This window comes from Benincasa hispida, chromosome 8 (assembly GCF_027475165.1).
Source record: "Benincasa hispida cultivar pf3 chromosome 8, pf3_genome.v1.1, whole genome shotgun sequence".
In the NCBI taxonomy this organism is placed as follows: Eukaryota; Viridiplantae; Streptophyta; class Magnoliopsida; order Cucurbitales; family Cucurbitaceae; genus Benincasa; species Benincasa hispida.
In genome coordinates, this window is record NC_143485.1 from 53,045,931 (window position 1) to 53,071,430 (window position 25,500).

At 35.4% G+C, this 25,500-nt stretch overlaps 3 protein-coding genes across 3 annotated transcripts; 1 reads left to right on the plus strand and 2 right to left on the minus strand.

Annotated features, from left to right (window-relative positions):
* Nucleotides 1-938: 938 nt before the first annotated feature.
* On the minus strand, nucleotides 939-6,215 carry ATK1 (kinesin 1). Its single transcript, XM_039038930.2, has 17 exons — nucleotides 5,942-6,215; nucleotides 5,373-5,618; nucleotides 5,109-5,253; nucleotides 4,897-5,006; nucleotides 4,673-4,792; nucleotides 4,353-4,556; nucleotides 3,828-4,037; nucleotides 3,673-3,747; nucleotides 3,411-3,557; nucleotides 3,196-3,328; nucleotides 2,960-3,069; nucleotides 2,518-2,679; nucleotides 2,199-2,419; nucleotides 1,997-2,078; nucleotides 1,799-1,903; nucleotides 1,563-1,667; nucleotides 939-1,358 (listed from the first exon to the last, which is right to left on the minus strand). The coding sequence occupies exons 1-17, from the start codon at nucleotides 5,981-5,983 to the stop codon at nucleotides 1,179-1,181; spliced, it is 2,397 nt and encodes a 798-aa protein (XP_038894858.1). The 5' UTR covers nucleotides 5,984-6,215; the 3' UTR covers nucleotides 939-1,178.
* An 8,731-nt stretch (nucleotides 6,216-14,946) lies between these two features.
* Nucleotides 14,947-16,029, plus strand: LOC120083259 (oxygen-evolving enhancer protein 3, chloroplastic-like). The gene is made up of 3 exons (XM_039038931.2): nucleotides 14,947-15,309; nucleotides 15,433-15,728; nucleotides 15,823-16,029. The coding sequence occupies exons 1-3, from the start codon at nucleotides 15,009-15,011 to the stop codon at nucleotides 15,919-15,921; spliced, it is 696 nt and encodes a 231-aa protein (XP_038894859.1). The 5' UTR covers nucleotides 14,947-15,008; the 3' UTR covers nucleotides 15,922-16,029.
* A 1,236-nt stretch (nucleotides 16,030-17,265) lies between these two features.
* Nucleotides 17,266-18,466, minus strand: LOC120083260 (protein DESIGUAL 2-like). The gene is made up of 3 exons (XM_039038932.2): nucleotides 18,073-18,466; nucleotides 17,758-17,972; nucleotides 17,266-17,564 (listed from the first exon to the last, which is right to left on the minus strand). Exons 1-3 carry the CDS (start codon nucleotides 18,169-18,171, stop codon nucleotides 17,339-17,341), a joined length of 540 nt encoding a protein of 179 aa, XP_038894860.1. The 5' UTR covers nucleotides 18,172-18,466; the 3' UTR covers nucleotides 17,266-17,338.
* Between the last annotated feature and the right edge of the window lie 7,034 nt (nucleotides 18,467-25,500).

Below are 25,500 nucleotides of genomic sequence, written 5' to 3' on the forward strand. Positions count from 1 at the left end.
TTTATTAAAAAAGTAAAAAAGATTGACATTTTTTAGAGAAATCTTTTCACTCTCTCCATAAATATTTACTCAAAGAGAAAATACTCACTCCTTTTTTTTTTTACTCTAAGATTGTCTAACCCTCTAGTTTTGCTTAGCTAATATATGGGGCCACACCTCTTATTTATAGATATGAGATCTTTGAGCTCGAGCAAAATGATCTCTTTAGGTTTTTATTGAATTCTACAAATATTCTAGATATTTCAAAGATTGTCGTTATCTAAAGGAGTTCTCTCTAAAGAAATCATAAGATATTTCTAGATCTTTTCTTTTGAGATATTTATTTACATACTTCAACATAATTTTAGAAAAAATCTAATTTACACATTAATGTCATTGTAAATACTTCAAAAACCTTCTAGATTAGTTCGTGTTACTCTCTATTTCAACATAAACCTCGAGATTAGAAGTTCAATTTTTAAATCCACATTGTTTTTTTATGGTAGTTTAAACAATTAATTATAAAAATAGAATTAACTTTTTTCCTCTTTCATTAAATTAGTGTTTTTCAAATTAAGTTTTCATCAATTTCACTTTCTTTTTTGTTACATAGGTGGAGAATCAAATCTCTACCTTTGAAGTTAATGTATAATCTTTATGCTAGTTAAATTACGCTCATGTTTGGCATGATTAATTTCATATTAAAGATCCATTCTCATTAGTATGATAAATGTTTGATGGAGTTCAATCTTCAAATAGTAATTCAAAGTCTACTTATATTTTAAAATCATGTTGCTAAGTTCTAAAATTAAATATATATTTTTTATTCAACGTCCCAATATTATATAATTTCAGCAATTTGTCTCCGAGTTCATAATAGAATATTAAAAATGGATTCAGAATTTTCTTTCTTTCTAATTTTATAAGACAAACAAAGAGTACTACTTCAGAATCAAGGATTAGAATTAGAAATATGAGAGATATTTATCTTTAGGTTCATAAAATCATAAACTGTTGTACAGAAAAATAAAATTTGAAAAATCATGTTAAAATCACACAGCCTGATTCTAACTCTGATATTAATACAAATTAGTGGTTGATCCCAACACCAAACATCTACAACACTTCAGTAATACTACAACCCTGTGAGAAATAAGATTTATGTATGCAAATGCAACAGAGTACAACTAAACTCAATCTTAGCCATAACTCAAGCGGGAATCTACAGGTCGCATGGTTGTTTGCCGGCGAGGGATTCCAATTTCACAAGCATTCACTCTGGCCGCAAACCGAAGCGAGCAAAGCGACTCATTCACAGATGATGGGTCAGGTGAGATATTGACAAACATCAAAGTTTTTGAGTCTCCGCCTAGGCATGGCTGTTTACGTACATATTTGCAGACAAACTAGTTAGATGCTTCCATCAGGTGATTTTGATAAGTGAAATGGAAAATTATGGGCTTAACTTCCTATACTAAATGTTTAAGCCCCTAGAAACCGCTCTAAACAAGTCCCCAAGTAGTTCTATCTAATATTAGACCAGAAGAAAAGATCAAAAGATTTAGTTTAGAGAAATCACGTGCCTGGAGAAGATATGTAAGCTTGGAGTTCCTAAACGGAACATGGTCTTCCTTCTTAGCCAAGGCAAATATGACATCGCTCAAACACGACAAACTTTTGTTGATAGCCTGATGATTATAATCAGGAAAAATGGAAGTTAGAACCAATTATCGCGGAGAATGGCATCAGATTCTGAAGGTTAGCATGAATTGCGAGAATGCATGAGCATGTGACAGTAGGTACAAGAGTGAGAACGAACCTGTGTTTCCTTCAACCGATCCCCAGTTGCCCCACTCCTTGAAAGCCGTTCACTCCCAGCAAGATCAATGAGATTTAGAACCCCCTGAACTTGTTGTTCAGTGCTCTGGGGAAGAGTGAAGGAAAAAAATTCAGCTGATATGTACTACAAAATAAATGAACTACAATGCGCATGCGTGCGGATTATAAGGAAACCTGCCTCATTTATGCCTGATATACGCAGTGTAAATACAAAATGACTTCTTGATGACTGCTCATTCATTTGAGTTCTACCTACGGACCTGAGAATCAAATCCAATTCAAATTAAGTTCTGTCGTTCAATCTGATCCTCTACTTTGCACATAAACTACGTGGGTAAAAGAAATTTAGAGTTCAAATTGTCATTTTCAAAGTGATGAACCTGCTGTGAGCAGCCTGCTGAAGGAGTGAAGAGATCTCTCTAATACTGCAGACATCAACGATGGTGAGATCTGAAACGTGCGTGTTCCCGTTTGCATCATGTTTAATGGTGTACTGTTTACCAAGAACACCATTTTCTGTCCTCACTATGTCTGAACCGCTTGATCGATGTGTTGACAGTAAATCACGGATGGTTTCATTATATATTTCTAACATGGAAACCTACAACAATAAGCACTAGAAATTTAGAGGGGATTATACAAAGGTTCTAGAATTAAAAGTACAATTGATGGTCAAACTAAAAATTGTTTGTTTTTTACCTGCATTTTGTATTTCCATCCCTGAGATTGAAGGGATTGACTAGCTTGAAATATTTGTTCAAGAGATCGTGGTATCAACCCTTTCTGCTCTGGAGCTTCGGGTCTTCCCATCATTGTATAAGTTTTACCAGATCCTGTTTGACCATAAGCAAATATGCAAACCTGACAAAATATCAGGTTGGTAAGTTTTCATTTCAAACAGGCATCAAATGTGATATAACATTGAACAGAAAATGTGGAGGAAAACCAGATTATCAAGGAAAAGAAAAGATTGAATCTTAATGAGCTTGTTAAAATTTTAATGAAAAACAAACTTTTACGTGTTAGAGAAAGAAGGGGAGCACTATAATGGAACAAATGGAGGGAATAACAATCACATCAATATAGTCTGAAGCACTCTATTCATAAGGATTCACATAAAACGAGAGAAAAGCAGCGTTACCTTGTAACCATCAAGTGCACTCTGCACCAGTTGGGATATTTCTACAAAAACATCTTGCTGTGATGCTTCATGATTAAACACCTTGTCAAATGTGAATGGATATTTCTGCCCTGTTAACAACATAATTACATTGAATAAATGATTCGCCTCTAGTCAATTTGTATCATCATTTGTTGTTTGCAAAAATAACCGCTCAATTCTAACAAATTTCTACAGAGACATGAATTTCTTCATACCACTTTGTGACAAATCAATACCCCGGCCAAGAGCTTCTGTTGATGTTGGATAGGAGACAACCGTGGTCTCTACACCATCATCTGGTAGCAAGGGTCGCACTCGACAGAATACGCGAATATTCCCTTTTAATTCCTGCCCATTGAGACAATAAAATAAATTTAAAGCCAACCACCTAATGGCCTAAAGCCAACAGAATTAAGCACATGAACGGTACCAGTATTGTGTTGTGAAGTTTTTTTCTTAACTTCTCTCCCTCTGTAATTTGCAGCTCTGCATCTGCCAGGCGGCTTTGTAGGTCACTGATATACCTTTTCTGTTCTTCATATTCTGATCTAGTCTGGAAAGCAGATAAATCTGCCCTCTGTGAGGAAGAGAAGGCATTGTTGAGTGATTAGAAGAAAACATTTTACTAGGATAGGAAAGGTCTGCTCCACAAAAACAATATAATAAGCAATTCATGAATAGCTATCACTTACTTTTAATTTTTCATTTGCAGCTGTTAGTTGGTGATCGAGCATGGATATTTGCTCCCTTTGTGAAGAGCATGTCTCCTGAAGCGAAGAAAAAGTTTCTGTTTAAGAAGATTGTGATGCCAGGAACTTCAATGAGTTAACATAGGTATGGCCTTTACCTCCAAGGAATTTGTTTTCACAGTCAGGCTATCCAATTCAATAGATGATTTACCGCTGAACTCTTTAAGTTTCTCCATTTCAGCGGTCAAGGCCAGCACCTGACTTGTTAGACGGTCACGATCATTTCTCACTTGTTGTAGCTCTTCCCGAAGACACTTGATTTCATTCGTCAATGAATCTTTTTGTTTCATTGCCTCCTCTAATGAAGCCTATATGAGATAATCAACTGCCACTTATTCTACCGCCCATGCAATATATAGCAACTACCACTTAATTTATTGATAACGTGCAGATTATTGCAGCAATATAAAATTAGACTACTAAAAGAGCTTCACACAAACATGTACTTCTTCACTCGGCTATAGGTCGCACCCACGTTACTTGTGCAGGGTCATGGGGGAAAGTAAAAATTTAGTAAACAGATGGAACAAGTTCTTGAACTTCTTGTCAAGCCGTTTCAAAGGTAAAAAGAGAAGGGAAAAGAAAAAAAGTTATGCAAGCTCAAATGTTATGAATCGTCTTACTTTCAAAGATTTTAATTGTTCCTGCAGCGTCTTATTGTGACCTCTCAATGTGCTAAGATTCTCCACAACTGTCATTTTCTCCATTCCTACTCGTTTGAGTGACTCGCTGGTCGTATCAAGGTCAGCTTGGAGTTTGCTATTATACTGTTGAAGACTGATATTATACTCTTGTGCCCTCTTGTACAAATCTTCATTAGAGGCAAGCTGTATATTTTCAAGGAGCGAGGATTAGAATTTGCATAAATCAGCTCAGTGAATATCCATTCTTGAAGAACATGCTAATGTAGAAAGAATTTGAAGTCCAATATGGGCTATATTACCCTCTTTTCAGCGGCTAATTTCTCTTGTAGAGCTTTCTCAAGGTCGCCTGAAAGTGAGGCTTGTAAACTCTCGGCTGCAAGTCGGGCATCTTTCTCTCTTTTATGACTCTCCATTGCATCCTAAATGTACCAAAACATAAAAAGGAACAAAGAATGGTAAAAAGAAATATAAAGCACTATTGGCACACAAAATACCAATAAGCATTAGCAATCTATAACCCTACCAACTTATCAGATTCTTCTTTAGTAAATTTCTCTTCCAAAGAAGCAACATTATTCCTTAGCCCTGAAATAGTGGAAGAGAGCTCGTCCGCTCTTTCTTTCATTTCCAGCTCTGGAAAACAGGTGGAACACAATATGTCATAGGATTGCTCTTTGTTAATATCAAGTTACTGGCAGCAGTAAGAGCCCATGAAAATCAACACTGTAAAATTACCTATAGCAGAGCATTTCTTCTCGGCAGATTCCAGAGCAGTTCGAAGTCTTTCCTCTTCAAGTAGATGACTTTCCTCGATTTGTTGAAACCATTTTATGCAAAGCTTGAGCCTCTTATTATGATCAGTTATTTGATCCACTTTCCCCTAACAAAATTTTGTCAGGAAAAATGGTACAGCATTAGTAAAACACTTCCGGACAAGGAGATGCAAGAAGAAAGATTAAATATTTTTTAAAAAAACGTAGATAATTTCAGTCATCCAACCTTCAGATCAAATTTCTTCCCTTTTAGCTTCTCACTTAACAACGCATCAATCTCTTCTTTCGTGAACTCTACGGTGCCACATTCAGAATCGTCGGTGCTACACGCATCATTAGCAGAAACCCCCTGCCTATTGTTAACATCTACAAACGGCTGTCTTCCTCGGGCACCAGCTGCAGGTCCTAATATTCTTCCAGCCGCAATCTTCCTCCGTTTGTCTAAAGGAATATCGTCTGGAACATCCTTCTTCTACATGATTGTTTCAGAAACAGTCGTGACGTAAGTAATATAATACGGAATTGATTTGTTGGGGTCCAAAACTCAATCATTTTGAACTCAATAGGGAAAAATAATTTTAAACTAAAACACTAAACATCACGATATTTCTATTAGAACCATTGATTTCAACTTGCTCTCAGTTCTTAGTTCAGCGATTTATACAATAAACCAAAAAAAAAAGGTGATCAAGAAACCCTCGACCATGACAAACTGGTGAAGAAATGAAGTTATATTTGCTAATTTCCCTGACATCCTAACAAATAGAACAAGATCAAAGAGTAGATTCGACATACAGCTGGACTACGAGGGGGCCTATTCTGGTTTCGAGACGCCATATTTCTTCAAATCCAGCAAGGATCAACCTCCGATAAAGTCCTGGATAGTTGTTCCCAGAATGAGGCCAACGGCGGCGGAAGATATCGATTGGCGCTGGAAATTTGAAAGATGAACAGTGAAGAAGCTCTGGGAGTGTGGGGAGGAAGACAAAATGGAACGTTGAGATCTGGTTCAGGTTTCTCTCGGGTCGAAGAGGGGAAAAAGGGCACACAAGATTTTGAAATTTGAATTGGCGGAATCGTAACACGCGCTCCGCAATAGAGACGTTACTCATTTGGGCTGGGCTTTTTCTTTTGGGCCATATTGCTTTTTCAGGCCCAATCATTTTCTACCTTTATTTATTTGATAATAAATGTGAGATTATTTACTTTCCATTTTTATATTTGAAAAGTTCGTCCATTAAATAATGGATTGTACCGTTGTTCTCTAGAGATAGTTGTCACTGTCTTACTTTGTCTATTGTTTATTTTTTTATGACAGTAATTTGTCAAAATCTAACAAGGAGCGGTCACTATGACATCATTACAAAAAATTTGATCAAAATTTTCCATCAACGGTAAAGTTGGTTTAGATTTTTCTTTTTTAAATTTTTTTTAGAGATATATTTTTTCGTCCTTAGATTTTGGGCTTAATTTCTATTTGATCTACAAATTTTAAAATATTATAAATTTAGGTCTCGTTTGGTAACAATTTTATTTTTTATTTTTGTTTTTTTAAAAGTAAACTATGCACATTACTTCTATCTCCAAATTTCTTTCTTTATTATCTACTTTTAACTAATTGTTTAAAAAATCAAGCCAAATTTTGATAACAAAAAAAAAAAAAAATGGTTAGTAATTTAATTATTGTACTTAAGAAGATGCACATCATTATAAGAAATATGGATGAAAAATACTTAATTTTCAAAAACAAAAACAAAAAACAAAATGGTTACAAAACGGGACCTAGTTATCCAGTTTCGAGTTTGATTTCAATTTAGTTCCTAAATTTAAAAATGTTATAATTTTACCATTAAGATTGTAGGTTTATTTCAGTTTGATCCCTAAGTTTTGAGATTTACAATTTTAATCTCAATTTTTTCCCAAAATATTCACTTCTAGTCTTTAGTGTTAGTATCTCTATTAGTTAATGTTAAAAAATTATAATTAATTAAGTTTCACTATTGTTCATCATTATTAAATTTAAATTTAAATTTGGGTAATTGTTTTATATGACAAAACTATTAGAAATAAATTTCAATAAAGTAAAATATCATTGTCTATCAGTAGTAGATAGTGACATTTTGTTGTATTTATAAATAAGTTAGCTCATTTTATTATATTTGAAAACATCCTTCTAAATTTTCACTTCATAATTATTTTAAATTAATCAATAGACGATATCAAAGAGTATTTATTGAAAAATCGAGGTTAAAAATGTAAATTTTGAAACCTAGGGAGCAAACTGAAAGAAGGTTTCAAGACCAAACTGAAAGAAAATTCAAATATAAATTGTAAAATTGTAACATTTTGAAATTTAAGAACTAAACTAAAACCAAATTAAAAATGTATGGACTAAAAATGTAGATCATTATGAAACTAAGGGTTTAAAAACTTTCTCCTTTTTAGTTAGAAGTCAAAACTTTTGAACTTTTAATTTGGATAGGTAAGTTTTGCTTACTCTGTCACTTTGTTGAATTCTCGTCAACTTTATTAAGGAAAGTTTTTAAACATTGAAAAATCCTTTTAGCCTTCCCAATTTTTAGGTTGTTTTAGAAAAATATCATTTTATTATAAATATTATTATAATAATAATAATAGATTTCCATTAGTGTCATGCTTAGTGTTCAATGTCAAGTGTCATTTTTTCATTACCACGTGTATTGGTCATGTGTCATTCAACCACCTATGAATAGTGTCCAAGTGTACCACTTCCTACTTGCCAAAATATGCATTATTTCAGAAATTATAACATGCAAAGAAGAAGGAGAATATAGGGTTAAAGTTTCAAAAAAACTTATCCTTGAAGAATTGAAACCTTCTTCACGAAATCCTGCTTTCCAAATTGATCTACTACAAACCAAGAGACTGTCAAAGAGGACACCACCATAAAAGTTTCCTTTGTATTCTCTATAGAGAAAGAATTCTTAGGAGTTGTGGGCTCTGAGTTTTGGTAAGAGGGAAGAAAGATTTAATAGAGGAATTTTCTTTTATGTAGGGACATCTTAAAAAAGTGAAACAGGGAGATTGAATATTGTCCCCCTGAAAAAATCTTCTGTGAATAAGATGAAGACCACCAATTCAAAAACCATCCATAATCACGACCGAAATTGAGAGAAAAGAGGAGAAGAAAAATTAATCAAATTTAAAATAATTTAATAAATAACAACTATTTAATATATATGATAACCACCTTATCATATAATATATATTAAACTATATGTTATATCAAATATAACACATATCCTATAGTTTTTATATTGTATCAAATACAATATAATCTATAGTTTGTTTCTCTCTCAATAATGCATGACATTTAATATAAATCACATTTATACTAGTTTAATTATATAAATCTCATTCATATAATTAATATTTGAATCATATTCAAATATATAATTCCTCTCAAATAAAATCTATATTATAATGTATCAAATACATTATATTAATTATATCATATATAATTAAGTTAAATTAATTATATCATATATAACTAATTCCCTCAATTAATTTGAACAATTCAAATTAATCCAAAGTTGATTCTTAATAATCCCTATTAAGCTACAGATGTGACCTTATTGGACCTTTAGATTGAATCTCCAATGGTACTTGAATAATTAACTAAACTCCTTTAATTAAATTATTCAACATCCATTAACTGTCGATCACTCCACTAAAGACTAACAGTTGTACTGATTGCACTATAGATATATTTTTGTGTCCATTGGATGTAACCAGTCAACAGTGCAATGACATTTCACAAATTGCTTGTAAGTACAATTGGGCCAAAATTACCGTTTTTTTCCATGAAGTTACATCTAACTTCTTAAGTACCACGGACCCCTCTAATGAACAATAAGTCATAGTCCAACTATAACCCAACCCCTCTCGACCCAAGAGAGGATGTGGCGCCACATTGTTCAAGTCTTGGAATCAGCCTTTAAGGGAGCAATTTATCTACTTATCCCGACATTAGGGAATGAGTGAATTCCATCTTGTGTAGTTGTGTTCTCAGCTCCTCAATCAGACGAATCCCCAAAATGGTAGGCTTATTGAGTTGGCAATCTAGTCACTTTCACCTATACAAATCAAAGAACCATCTTCATAGGCAGGAATTCACAACTCACTCAGAATTCCGGTAATGTTACCTATGGTCATCCTAGTGTAAGTCTCTATTATTGACAGTGTAATACAATGAGACTAGTCATTCCGTGGTCCGATCTTATACAAAGCCCTTTGTACAGAATACCTCTGCTCACTTGTCTCCATATGAATTATCAGAATAAGATCATTTGTAACATCTACCAAGCGGGCCGTATTCGTAGTGTCACAAGGATAAGGTACCTAACCTTATCTATCTACTACAAACCATTTAGGTTATCATTTAAACATGATCCACTCGTATATCTATACATACATGTTTAAGCTACATATGATAACATTGAATGTTAATTTATTGGTTTGTGGGTTAATGCTACTAAATGTCGAATAAACATTTCATATTTTATTAAATAAATAAAATTGTTTGTACATTAAAATTATAAAATACAGGACCATGAGATTTTGGGTATCAACCCCAACAAAAAGATCCCCGTATCTTGTGGAGAATTTTGAAAGAGATATATGATCATCAAAAAACAATTATTTTTCCTAAAGCTCTATGAGTGGATGCACTTAAGGCCATAAGATTTTAAATTAGTAAGTGATTACAACTCCACATTATTTAAAGTAAGTTCAAAATTATTGTTATGTGGAGAGAAAATTACTGATATTGATATGTTAAATAAGACATTTTCTATATTTCATGTCTCAAATATGCTCATGCAACAACAATATCGAGATAAGGGTTTTAAACAATATTTTGAACTAATTTCATGTCTCCTCGTGGCCGAACAAAATAACAAGTTATTGATGAAAAGTTATGAATCTCGACTAACAAGAACAACATCATTCCCTGAAGTGAATGTTGTGAATTTTAATAATGATTGTGGCCGAGGTCGAGGTCGAGGTCGTGACCGTGGTAGAGGAAGAAATAATTATCATTTTCATGGTAGTCGTTCTAAATATTTAAATCTCAAAAGAACCACACAAAATGATGATCATAAAGGACAAACTCCACAAGATAAGAGTTCAAAAAATGTTGAAAATAAATGCTTTTGTTGTGAAATGACTGGGCATTGGTCACATACCTGTTGTACATCAAAACACTTAGTTGATCTCTACCAAGTCTCCTCAAAGGAAAAAGAGAGAAAAATGTGGAAGCAAAGTTTCATACCAGGATAATGATATATTTGACCCATCCCATATGAAAAATCTGAATGTGGCGGATTTCTCTTAATCTCTTGAAGGGAAAATCGGCATAATTGATGGAACATCAAGTGTTTCATTTGATTTTTAAAATATCTAGATTTAATGATATTTTCTTATTGTAATTATTTTTTTTAATGAAGAAACCCGAATCATCTTCATATGTTGGGTGACTATAAAATAAGTAAAGAATATTTATGTTTGATAGACAGTGTAACTATACATAAAATACTTACAAGTAAAAAATATTTTTCCAAACTGACAATGCTGGAAGCAAAAGTTAATACGATATCAGATTTTGCAAACCTGATTGAAGACTTTAGAAAAACAAATATTATTTTACCTAGAGGAACAAAATTTACAAATGACAATGCATTGCTCTCTAATCAATCAAAGAGAAATCTACTTAGTTTTAAAGATATACGTTGCAATGGTTATCATATTGAGACAGATAGTAAGAATAATGTGGAATATCTATATATCATATCTACTATCTCACATGAAAAATGTATACTAGAAGAGTTGCCTATTTTATCTTCTGGATTATATTATACTCATATACGAGTAAGTGAAACATATGCAACAATGAACCTGAAATTCATGAATCTAGACATATTTGCAATTTTCCATGAACAATTGAGTCATCCAATATCTATAATGATGAGGAGAACTATTGCTCACTTTCTTTTTTTCTTACTTTCTACACTTTAAATTCCTGCATTTAGTTTTCCTGTCAAACCAAACTAATTCAAAATCCCCTGTTTTACTGCTTTCCATAGACCAATTTAGCCTAGATAGATTCTATCTTAGACTCCTCGTGGTTCGACCCCAGATTTACCGCTTGTGCTACTCAATAGTATAAGTAATTAGTTTGATGAAATATAAATATTACTTGATTGATAGAGAGAGGTTTACGATGTCCACTCTTTTGTCCTTTCAAGGAAGCCACCCCCATTTCATTCCCCCGTTCCTGCGAAATTCCCTATGCCTTACTAAAATTTTATATATTAAATGGATTATTGCCAATACATTTTTTATTTAAAGAAAATACCATAAAATTTTCTACTAGAAACAATAATATTCTATGTACAAAAATATAATTAAAATATTTAATCTCATAATTTCTAAAAATTAAAAATTTAATATTAGAAGTCTAGCTCTCTTCCTTTTTATATATAGAGCAAAATACACTTTTGATCCATGAGATTTGATGTTTGAACTAAGTGTCTATTTAGTCCCCGAGGTTTCAAAATGAACGGTTTAATCTCTGGGATTTGGTTAATGATTGTAAATGGTCCTTGGCCGGTTAGTTTGATTAACTAAAAAAAAAGGATGTGGAGGTAAAGTTAGTGAGTTTACATAGATGATTGACAAATATATTAATTTAATAATAATTTGATTGGGTGAGGTGGCTTATTCTCTCCTTTGGTCTTCTCCATCTTTATGTTTCAATATTTTTTCATTCTAATTTTTGTATATACAGTGTTTTTTTTGTTGGAAACGATAAGACCCTCAGAACGACGAACAACAAACGTGCAATGCTCATTATAGGCACGACAGTCAAGCAAAAAACAAAACCTGCAAAACAGAAACTCGTTATAGGCTGAGTCGCGGAGCTCACTCTCTTTATGACGTTTCGTGGCTCTGCCCAAGTGTACAAGCAGATCTGAAAATTGTGACATTGTCCCCAGGATAAAACAACTAAAGAAACCCGATAAAAAAATGCACCGTTACCGACCAGAACACACACCCTTTCTAACCCACTACTCGGAAAACGAAAATGAAAGAGTTAGGAGAGGAAAAGAGAACATTCGAATGGGAGTGAATGAAATAATTTGTGTGAATGAACTGTTGAAAGTCATGCCTTTTATAGGCCTTCAGCGTGAAACGGTAGAAAGCGAAAAAGACGGAGAGCCTCAGAACGTGCAATGCTCGTGTGGATGACTTGTGCGAATGGGAGGACTTTTCTTCTTCTTTTTTTTTTTTTCAGTTTTAAAATAATAAAAATAAAAAATAAAAAATAAAATATTTTTATTAAAATTAATGATCACACACTCATCTCGCCCGACTGGACAAACGGCGTCAACGCGCGTGTGGGACATCTACCGAACCCACATTGGTGGGTCTCCTCACTCCCTCCAAAACATGGGTACCCTTTAGGTCCCAAACCCAAAGCTCAAGTTTTAAAATAATAAAAAAATAAAAAATAAAAAAAATATATTTTTATTAAAATTAATGATCACACACATCTTGCCCGACTGGACAAATAACATCGACGCGCATGTGGCCAAACCCAAAGCTCAAGTTTTAAAATAATAAAAAAATAAAAAATAATATTTTTTATTAAAATTAATGATCACACACACATCTCGTCCGACTGGACAAACAACATTGGCGCACACGTGAGACATCTACTGAACCCATATTGGTGGGTCTCCTCACTCTCTCCAAAACATGAGTACCCCTAGATTCCAAACCCAAAACTTAAGATTGGAGTACATAAAGGAGGCTTCCAAATCAAATTTTTTCAATGTGGGATTCTCCAACCAAAGGTTGGTTCCCTCTTATTTTTGAAAATTAAATTTTCACCCAACAATTTCTCACCATGGGAATCTCTCAAGCTATGCGATGTAACCCTAAATGTCTACTCTGATCGAAGAATAACCCTTTCCGCCATATCTCTACTAGAGGGGAAAAAAGAAATCCCAATTACTGCACTCCAAATGAAAATTCCTCAAGTTGGAGGCAATTCTGAGTCAATCACGTCGGAGGAGGAGGTTACGTGAAAGAAATCCCAATTACTATAAAAAAAAATTGAGGAAATGGATGTGTACTTGAGCCGAAGGACGCAGATTGCAGCTGGAGACAATGGTGGAGTGAGTCTTGGAACAAGCATCAAGAAGTAAGGATAGAGAAAGAGTTAGTAGAGAATAAACCACCTCACCAACGAAGTTATTATTAAATTAATATATTTACCCACTCATCAATACATAATCAACAACTTTACCTCCACATCATTTTCTGTTAGTCAAACTAACGGTCCAAGGACCATTTACAATCATTAACCAAACTTCAGGGACTAAAGTGTTCATTTTGTAATCTTAGAGACCAAATAGACACTTAGTTCAAACCTTTAGGACCAAAACTATATTTTGTCATATATATATATATATATTTATTGCTCATTGTAAGCATATTAGCTCTTAAGCCGATTTTAGGTCAAGCTTATACTTTATATATATATCAAGCTATATATTGATCTTTTAAAAATAATCATAGGGAGCTTTGCTTATGAATGTGTGTATGTATATATATATATGTATAATCAATTAATTAATTAATTAGACGGGGATAAGGATAGGGAATAGTTCTTCGCTCCCTCCCCTATTCCTATCTAATCGAGGATTCTTCGCCCTGTTCAGGGCAGATGCCCCCAGGTGAAATAGACATCTCTATTTGTCATATAATAAGTTAAGATAAAGAATGGTATGAAACACCATATAAATAGAAAATGTGATACGAGTAATCATAAAGATAATTTGTAGTAGTTCTAATCTTGAAACTATGTTGAAATCACATGTGTTATGGATCATCATGGAGACTAAAGGAATAAATCAAAATGAGACGAGTTTGAAATTAGAAACATTAGACCAAACGGGGAAGAGAATTGGGCCTTGGGCCTCAAGTCTTAGGCCTCGTCCATATTCAACCCGAGGAGCTCAAACTGTCTCGTGGGGTGTGTCCAACATGCCCCTAGTCCAGTATCTATGGTACCCTCGGTTTGGTTTACTTGTTAATATAATCCCGAAAGGAGAAGGAAAAGATATTGGGTCAAATTCATTTACAAATATATTTTTGTAACTTCTAAAAAGGTAACTTGAATTCTACTCTCAAACTTTTTAGCTTCCACACTCATCCATTCTAGACTTAAACGTGTGACATAGGTGACACTGGTGTGCAAGTTCTTTCTTATGTAAGCCACATTCTTTTTCCCTTCAAACAAATTCTTGCTTATGTCACGTAAAGGTCAAATATATTTTTATCCATATAAATTTTGGCATCAACAACATCAAACAAAGAATCTACAAAAGTTTTTGTAATATAGCCCGGTGTTTAAAATACAACTCTTAAACTTTACTAATTTATTAAGATTACTATAGAAATTAATCATTAATGGTATGGATGGCTTCAGGCACACAAATATCATAAGTAAGTACATGATGTTAGAGAAGAGAATCATGATCTGGTGAATTCCACGTGGTGAAATTTTAGTAGCCCACGATGGAACCTATCCAACTTGTCCAATGAAGAAGAATCATCTAACACGTGTTCATACACGATTGGTTAAAACCATATCCAACTTATCCAAGTAGAAAATGGCAGATAAGGTGGTGTCCCCCATTTACTCTACGTCACATAAACAAATAAAGAGATCTACAACATAATTCTCGATTTCTCACTAGAAAAACCTTTAACTTCGTAAAAGAAAAGGTATTCAAAAAGGCTGGTGGTGGAAGAAATGGCACAAGCTATGGCATCAATGGCAGGTCTATGTGGTTCCTCTCAGGCTGTTTTGGAAGGTAGCCTTCAAATTAGTGGCTCAACCCGCTTGAGTGTGGCTGGCAGCAGCAGGCCCTCCGTCCCCCGGTCTGGGTTGATGATCAGAGCCCAGCAAGTTTCTGCTGAGCCTGAGACCAGCCGCAGGGCTGTTCTTGGCTTGGTCGCCGCCGGTCTCGCTTCCAGCTCTTTCGTTCAAGCTGTTCTCGCTGAGGCTAAGCCCATCAAAGTCGGTCCTCCACCACCTCCCTCCGGTGGACTCCGTAAGTGATTCAACATTAAACTTTTCATAATCCATCGGCTTAAATCTTTAGGTCAAATTTGACCGTTAAATCACGGATTGATCCAAAATCTTAAGCTTATTGACAATGTTTTGATTGTTGCAGCTGGGACTCTGAACTCGGACCAGCCAAGGGACTTGGACCTGCCATTGAAAGAGAGGTTCTTCCTGCAACCACAAAGTCCAGAGATGGCTGTGGCGAGGGCAAAAGAATCAGCCAAGGACATTATCAATGTAAAGGGGCAGATAGAGAAGAAGGCTTGGCCATTTGTCCGTGATGACCTTCGTCTTAAGGCAGAGTACCTTCGTTATGATCTCAAGACAATCATTTCAGCCAAGCCTAAGGAAGAGAAGCAGGCCCTTAAGGACCTCACAGGAAAGCTCTTCCAAGACATCAACAACGTTAGTATTGTTTCATAATTTCTAACTTGATTACATGTATCTTCTGTATTGTTTCTAACGTTTTCTTTTCTACCATCAACTGGGAAATTTGCAGTTGGATTATGCAGCAAAGATTAAGAGCAGCTCAGAAGCAGAGAAGTATTATGCTCAGACTGTGTCAACCCTCAACGATGTCCTCTCCAAGATTGGTTAGAAGAAGAACGTTTTCTGTTAATGTGATGTAAAATTATTTGTGAAGATAATGCGAGATTCTCCAATTTGAACCAATGTTATATCCACGGAATTTGGTTTCATCCCTCAACTCAACTCTTGCTAATTTCTTATTGCATTGCTTATTTTTTTCAGTGACACTACAATTTTCACTACTTACGTTTGGTGTGCATTAATAGCAATGCAACATAGATAGAGAACATATTCCCCAAGGATAGTTTGTTTTGCGGTAATCCTACATTACTACCATATGGACATCAACATTATCATATTCGGATTGTGGAAACTTAAAATAGTCAAACATCCAAAGATACCAAACATCTTAAAATCCTCCAGTTTCAATTTAGCCATCTTGATTCTCGTTAAAAAGATGAGTTTTCCCTTCTATTGGGCATTGATACAATTACACTCCTTACCTTTAGCCCTAAATTATTGACCAATCACTTTCTTTCCCTCGTCACTTTTAGTTAGGATATTTTTCCATCTACTAGAGGTGAACATCGGTCGGAGTCGGTTTTCCAACCAAACCGCCATTGAACTTACTATGGTCGGTTTAATAAATGCTCAAACCAACCTCGATCGTCAATGAATAAAAGTCAATCGATCGGTTTGGTTAGTTTTATTCTTTAAAAAAAAAAAATTGAAAATTTTCGATTTGGCATTTTTCCAAACTGACACTAACCGACCCTCTTCTCCAACCAACTGATTTTGGTTCGGTCAACTGGCTCAGTTTTTCAGTCTATCATGCTCACCCCTAATCTATACAACGCTCTCACCAAAACTCTATAAACTTACACTCTAGGTATTTTCACATTTCCTTTCTTACTCTCTTTTCCATTTTATTCAATAAAAAACTTACTTTGAAATTAGAGGTCTCAATATCTCTCCTTCACAACTGAACGATCACTACAATCAAACATAAGAAGAAAATAGCTTGGGTCCATACATCATGGTGAAATTCGCTCCAAGTCCACTATTCTCGCCCAATCTTCCTGTCGATTCAATTGTGAGAATATTTTGTACCATTTTCATCGTCTTTAAGCATTCTTCCATGTAGAATCAGATTTAGCACAAAAAGTTCTTGCCAGAATCATTTAAAAAAGACTTATTATATGATCAGTTTCTTAAAGTTGCTTAGAATACGATTCGGTGCATATGTAACAAATCCATTTTCAACGGGATCTTTTCTAAGCAGAAATTTCAAAAGAAAAAGAGAGTAGAAAAAGCGACCCACGTTTTGTTTTGCATATGTCGGTGTGGTATGATATATTGCCTGGCAATTGCTGGAAAAGGAAAACGGTAGATGCTCCTAATGTGAACTGAGATGTGGATTCAAAATTTATTCAAAATTAATAAAATAGAGGTTATATTGTCATTACAGGAAACCGATGTCAATTGGATTATACATGTTGTGGTTCAGAAGGTTTTGCTTTGGGTTTCCTCTGTTCTTCTCTATAAGCTGCTGTTGCAGAAACATAATAAGCAACAGTACAGAGCCCATGAATGAAACACACAATCCCACCACCCAAAAACAGGCCATGACTTGATATCTCACATGAGTTTTTCCACTTGGAATTGTCCACCGTCCCAGCTATCAACAATGATAACCCAATAGCCAATGTAATCCTAATATTTCAGCCAAAGAGAAGAACACTTCCATAAAATTTGGGTTTCATTTAAAATCATTCAAGATTACCTAAACTGAATTGATTTACTCGATAGGTTGAATAATGTCTGAAAAACTATTTCTCAACAAAAACTTCAAATGGCAATGCTTAAAAGGCTAGGAGAAGATTGATTTAGTGCCACAGAGACTCACCATGAGAGTATCATGAAGAGCAATCCCAATCGCTTATTTGCAGTTGATTCTTGAAAATGTTGCTTATTCCTAATGCAAATGCACCCACCAAGTACTTTAGCAATGACATGAGCAACACCAAGCAGAATAGTTGCAGCCAGCCCCTGACTAAAAGCATCATCTCTCGGCTTCCTGCTGCATGCACGCACCCATATGCTCACCGATTCTAGTACCACCTGAAATAGGAAATACGTCGAACAGTTAACATGCATATTTTGATAAACGTCAACAGCGAGCCATATATTACTATTTCTTTTCACTTTACTTCAGCAATACCCGATTCTGAGCCTTTTCAGCTTGAATGCCAAGTATTCCGGCAACAGCGTCGATTACCATAACCAAAATGCAGACCAGAAAGCCATAGTTTCGCGCCATTTCTGCAGCAGATTCAGAGCTTTCCCCTAGATTTGAAATTGGGGGAACATGGTTTAAAGCTCTGAATTGGAGACAGGGAAGATGGAATAAAGGAAACCCAGACTTGCGCCATTACATAAATAAAAGGAATCATCTTTGGTGACAAATTTTTCAAAAAAGCTTCTTTCCTTTCTGCAGTTCTTCCCTTTTTGGTTCTTTGGATGCAGTTGCAGATGCCTTCCATGGGAGTCAAGAAATGAACAGGATCCGAGGAAATTTTCTAACGCTTTCAGATTCTTTTAAAATCGGTGCCGCCGGATTGTAAGCCTAATATCAGAGCTTAAGAAGAAATCAGAAAGGAAGGAAAAAGTCAAAGGTTTTTTATTCTGTACAATAACTGAATTGCTTCATTTAAATAAGCAAAGAAATTTGTTATACTTGACGTGAATAAGTAATTTTTCAAATTTTAATAATTTTGTATATATTATAAATATTATAATAATAATAGATGTCAATTAGGCCAAAGCTTGTTGTCCTAGAAGACCAAGTTCTCCTACTACCCCATGCATTTTTTGAACATGTAATCGTCTTATGAGTACACATCTTTATTGTTCGTCTTATGAGTACACATCTTTATTGTTCAATTAATTTCACCTCCTACTGGCCAACTCTCCTATAAATAGTATTCATTTTATGGATTTTGTAAGGTGGAAAAAGATTGGTCAAAAATTCAAAAGTTTGGGAGAAAATTTCCATTTTCATATATTTTTAATTTCTTATATTATTTTATTTATTATTATTATATTATATTTTCTCCATATCCATGTTTTATTGTGCTCTCCAATTTTACAATACGTTATCAGCATGAGCTCCTGACATTTTCCTCCATTGAAGGTAGGTCAGATTTTTTTCTCTTTATTATAATTAATAAATTTAATGTTATTTTTCATATTTAATATTTATTAAATTTCTAATATAAATACAATATTTTATGATAGTGCTGCCATGGCGAATCTCACAAAATTAGAATTTGTCGCCCTTAATATTAACAGCAACAATTATTTGTCATTGGTGCTTGATGTTGAAATCCACCTGAATGCTAGAATCTTGGAGAGACTATTAAAGAAAAAAATACTACATCCAATTAAGACAAAACAAACGCTATGATTTTTCTTTATCATCATCTCCACGAAAGATTGAAAAGGGAGTATCTTACAATAAAAAATCCCCGTATCTTGTGGAAAAATTTGAAATAGAAGTATGATCATCAAAAAACATTTATTCTTCCTAAAGCTCGTTATGGGTGGGTGCACTTGAGGCTACAAGATTTCAGATCAGTAAGTGATTACAACTCCGCATTATTTAAAATTAGTTCGAAATTGTTGTTATGTGGAGAGAAAATTACTGACGTTGATATGTTAGAGAAGACATTTTCTACATTTCATGTCTCAAGTATGCTCCTACAATAGTAATATCGAGAGAAATATTTTAAACAATGTTTGAACTAATTTCATGTCTTCTCGTGGTCGAACAAAACAACGAGTTATTAATGAAAAATCATGAATTTTGACCAACTGGGACGACACCATTCCTTGAAGTAAATGCTATGAATTTTAATAATAATCGTGATCGAGGTCGTGGTTGTGACCATGGTAGAGGAAGAAATAATTATTATTTTTGTGGTAGTTGTTCTAATCATTCAAATTTCAAAAGAACCACATAAAATGATGATCACAAAAGAAAAACTCCACAAGATAAGAGGAAGAAATAATTATTATTTTTGTGATGGTTGTTCTAATCATTCAAATTTCCAAATTTCAAAAGAACCACACAAAATAATGATCACAAAGGAAAAACTCCACAAGATTAAAGGAAGAAAAAATTATTATTTTATTTTCGTGGTGGTTGTTCTAATCATTCAAATTTCAAAAGAACCACACAAAATGATGATCACAAAGGAAAAGCTCCACAAGATAAGAGTTCAAAAAGTCTTGAAAATAAATGCTTCTGATGCGGAATGACTAGGCATTAGTCACGTACTTGTCGTACGTCAAAACACTTTGTTGATCTCTATCAAGCATCCTTGAAGGAAAAGAGATAAATGTGGAAGCAAATTTTGTGTACCAGAATAATGACATATTTAACCCATCCCATATGACAAATTTGGATGTGGCGGACTTCTTTGAATCTTCTAAGGAGAAAATCGGTAGAATTGATGGAACATCAAATGTTTCCTTTGACTTTGAAAATATCTAGACTTACTGTTTTTTTTTTATCTCCATGTTTTTTTTCCTCTTAGTAGATGTTAACTTTGTATATTCTAAATGTTGTTTTTTTTTTATTGTAATTATTTTCTTTTAACAAAGAAACCTGGATCATTTTCATATGTTGGGTGCCTAAAAAATGAGTAAAGATGATCTATGTCTAGAAGATAGTGCAACTACACATACAATACTTACAAGTAGAAAATATTTTTCCAAACTGACAATACTGGAAGAAAAAGTCCATACAATATCAGGTTTGGAGGGCGAAAGAATGTAGTTTGCAAAAAAGAAAACCTACAAACTGGTGTGATGCTTACTATACACTCTTATGCTTAAGCTAGAGAGTGAAAAAAAAATATGAAAACTAGAGAGTTTGAAAGTAGGTTTCAAGTTACCTAGGTCCTCTCATGTTCCCTTTCGAAATCCATTTATCTGATAACCTATATAAGGAATTCTTGGGCTCCAGGGCATGCTAGTATCACAATCATATTTGAAGGAAGTAGAATGTGATCCCACTAATGCAGACTGTGTAGTGGCGACATGCAAGCATCGATACATTAGGAAAATATACAGGGCCGAGAGAAGTGTTGTGATGCAACTAAGGAGGGTGGTGCATCATCCAACACACCAAGATAAGTGGACAAGCTTGCCAAGTTGAACATTAAGCAAGAAGACAAGCACCAGTGTCATTAGTGGTATCAATGACAAGCTTAGTGGGGGCTTGATGGGACCTCGGGCTATGACCTCAAAAGTTGAGGTTTCGTTGTGAGTTTGGACAAATGGATTTAGAGTTAGATACGTAATGGTGAAATATGCAAGCACGTTGAATTTCATGTTAATCGGAATTCAGACAGATGCTTTATGTTGGTGAGTGATCATTTGCCACATTTCCTATGCATGGGTGACAAAGAGGAAAATATTCAAAATGTACTATAGGGAGAAGGCATGGTGTCATGTTGGGATTGATGTCCAAAATCTCATAGGGTCTTATAGTTTGTAAACGTTGCTGTATTGAATTTCATTTACAGTCTTGGTAGGTTTTATGAACTATGCTAGTTGGAAAAACACGATAAACATGATACTGATCATCGATGACCTTAGGTTCGTCCTTATGGAGGAATGTCCTCCTATTCCACCTCCCAACGTCGCTCAAAATGTTCAAGAGGTGTACGAGAAATGAACACGGGCGAATGAGAAGGCTCGAGCATACATCTTGGCCAACCTTAACAACATTTTGACTAAGAAGCATGAGCCCATGATCAATGCACGCGAGATCATGAGTCCCTAAGGGGAATGTTCAGACAACCGTCCGCAAGCTCAAGCACGACGCTCTAAAGTTCATCTTCAACTCCAAAATACGTGGTAGAGATGAACGGGTTGAGCATCGATGAGGCCAGCTAGGTTAGCATCATTTTGGAGTCGTTACCAAAAAGCTTCCTTCACTTTATTAGCAATGCTATTCTAAACAGGGTTGACTACAACCTTACAACTTTACTCACGAGTTGCAAACATTCCAATCCTTGCTGAAAAGTAAGAAGAAGAAGGTTGGTGAGGCAAATGTTGCTTCATCTTCCAAGAAGTTCCATAGATGTTCGACCTCAGGAACTAAGTCTGCACCTTCTACTTCCGGCACTAGCAAGTGGAAGAAGAAGAATGGTAGTAAGGGAAAGGGGAAGGCACTTGCTAACCCACAACCTGCCACTCCATAGGGTAGGCGACCAACGCCGGTTGATAAGGGAAAATGTTTCTCTTGTCAACCAGGATGGGCACTGGAAGTAGAACTGCCCACGTTATTTGAAGGAGAAGAAGAAGAAGAAGAAGAATAAGTCCAAACAAGGTAAATATAATTTACTGGTATTGGAGACTTGTTTGGTGGATAATGATGATTATGCCTGGATTATTGACTCTGCGGCCACTAACCATGTTTGTTCTTTATTTCAGGGAATTAGTTCCTGACAGCAGCTTGAGGCTGGTGAGATGACGATGCAAGTTGGAACCGAGCATGTCTCAACTGTGGTAGTGGGAGGTCTCCGGTTGACTGTATAGAATAGGTTTATCATTCTGAATTATGTGTATGTAGTTTCTGAGTTAAAGAGGAATAATTTCTGTGAAGTCGTTGCTTGAGTGTCAATACACCTTGATTTTTTCAGTAAATAAAATGTTTATTTTGAAAGATGGTGTAGATATATATTCAACTCAACTGGAAAACAATTTGTATGTGCTAAGGCCGTTAGCAACAAATTCCCTCCATAACATAGAGATGTTTAAAACTGCTGTAACTCGAAACAAACGACTTAAAGTTTCTCCTAAAGAAAATGCCTAACTTTGGCACCTACGTATAGGGCACATTAATCTCAATAGGATTGAGAGGTTGGTAAAGAATGGACTTCTAAATGATTAAGAAGAAAATTCTTTACCTGTGTGCTAGTCATGCCTTGAAAGCAAAATGACTAAAAGACCTTTTACTGGAAAAGATTATAGGGCCAAAGAGCCTCTAGAGTTAGTGCATTCACACCTTTGTGGCTCGATGAATGTGCGAGCCAGGGGAGGCTACGAGTACTTCATCAATTTTACTGATGATTGTTCGAGGTATGGGTATATTTATTTAATGCAACATAAGTCTGAGTCCTTTGAAAAGTTCAAAAAGTTCAAGAATGAAGTTAAAAACGCATTAAATAAAACAATTAAAACACTTTGATCGGATCGAGGTGGAGACTTTTTGGATTATGAGTCTAGAAATATTTGATAGAACATGGAATAGTTTCCCAACTCTCAACACCTAGTACACCTCAGCAGAATGGGCATCAGAGAGGAGAAATAGAATCTTATTAGACATGGTTCGATCGATGATGAGTTATGCTTCATTATTGAACTTGTTTTGGGGTTTTGCGGTAGAGACTGCAGCATACATTATGAACTGCGTTTACTCCAAGAGTGTTGCCAGAACACCTTTGGAGTTGTGAAACGTGCATAAAGCTAGTTTACGTCACTTTCACATCTGGGGTTGTCCAACACATGTGCTTTAGGCTAATCCTAAAAAACTGGAACCATGTTCGAGGCTTAGCCTATTTGTAGGCTACTGATGACATGCAGAAATGCATGCCATCTTAGTCCTTTTACTTAGAATTATGAAGGTTGTTAGGTAGAAATTACGTCGATCATGATAGGAATTCATGAGAAAAGGAGTTTGCGTCGATCAACATGGCGAATCTCAGCTGACCCATTACTATGCGTTAATTATGCGTTCAATATTCTATTTTTTTAGCCAATGCAGGAAATGAATGCAAATACGGAAATCGAACTATCGCATAAACGACCGCATGCGGAGAAACACTCCATCACAGGGCAAACACATCGATCAACGCATGGATGTTGCGGTAATCAGTCGTATGCGTCCATCGCATGGGAGTTGCTCTCGTCAAGCGATTGCGGTCATCATGTAGAGTTGCGGTGTTAAGCGAATGCTGCCATTGAATGATTGTGGCTACGCGACAACGCATTCTAATGGGATCAACGCAAGGTAGGTGGAATGAACACATCAACGCATCTACCTCGAGAAAATCCAAAGATGATGTTGACATTTCACCTACCATGCCATTAGTAGCAGAGGTTCAGAAAGGACGAACGTGTCGAATGTTAGACTCAGAGCAGTCCAATTAATGCTGTCGGCGACCCAAGCTCTATAAATAGAGGCCGATAAGCTGAAATTCAATCATCCGAAGATTATCCCTCCACCGGGGATTTTCCCTGCGATCCAGACAAACGTGTGAGAAGATGGCTGTGAGTTCTTCACCTCCTTCAATCATGCCGAGTGATGACCGAAACCTTCGACCAGAGTTAGATCTCGAGAGAGTCATCTCCTATGCTCATCCATGGCAACACCGACAGCCTTGACGCACATCCACTGGAAGCAAATCTTTACTTCCAGCCGGTCATTTCTCTTTCCTTTCTTTTTCTATATTGTATTGTATGACATTTGGAATTAAGGGATTAGTACAATTTTTTTCAATGCATTTCTCTGTTTCTTCGCCTCCATCTCCATCTTCTTGCTTGGCATCATTACTTTCATACAACACTTAGTCAGATTACTTGGGTATTGTATATTTAGTCATGTGGATTACGAATATGAACCATGTAGCAACCCACCGTGAGGTGTGCGTTGCGTGAGTGTGTGAGTAACTTTATTTGCTTAGTGTAAAGCTGCTGCAACACCTTTCTATAGGCTAACGAATTGCTTGTCTATGAGTGAAATCAGCAACAATCAACTGCCTGGGAGGGTAAGTGGTTGGACGCATTAAGCAAGGTATGCGTTGTTCACTAGGGATAGTAACAATCTTGCGTCAACCAAGTTCATGCATTTGTCTTGCCTTATGTTGTGCTCAACACCCCTTTAGAGCTACTCGAGAGAGAGTCTAAAGAAAGAACCTAATGACTTGAGAGAGCTAGGTTAGAATCTAGACTTGGGAGAGCAAGATTAGATCGACATAAGCAAGAGATAGGGAATTAGAGATAAGCTCTATTTGTCAACACTGCATCGCATGCACCCTAGGAATAGGAATGATGATATGTGGTCGCCTTGTTTGTATATCATCACATAGACAAGAATTAGAGGCTTATGTGTAGGCCCTATAGACACCTCTGCACATACATCTCATGCATTCTAGCATTAGAAGCCGTAGCATTCACACCGAGAGGTAGTTTACTATTGTATAAGTGTTGTATGATCGCATTAGTTTGCGTTAACTAGGGTTGCCTTTGCGGTCACTCTTAAGTTTTGCAATGAAAACATCTCCACATTTTATCCATTTTCCCATTCATTTATTTCATATCAAGGTTTGTCGCATCTCTACCTTTCATGCATATTCTCACTGCGTTGTCTGTTAGATAGGAGTAGGAGTAGGATTAACGTAGCAATATCCCCTCCATTCTTTTATTCAACCGCCGCATGCACAATCACCACAAGCATATAGTTGCAAGTCTCTATGTTTGACCTCGGATTACCCGAGAAACTTGCGTCCATGTTATACTTGGCATGAACACAAGAAAACTTGTGGCAAGATGCATGGTCATCACATACAATTATTAA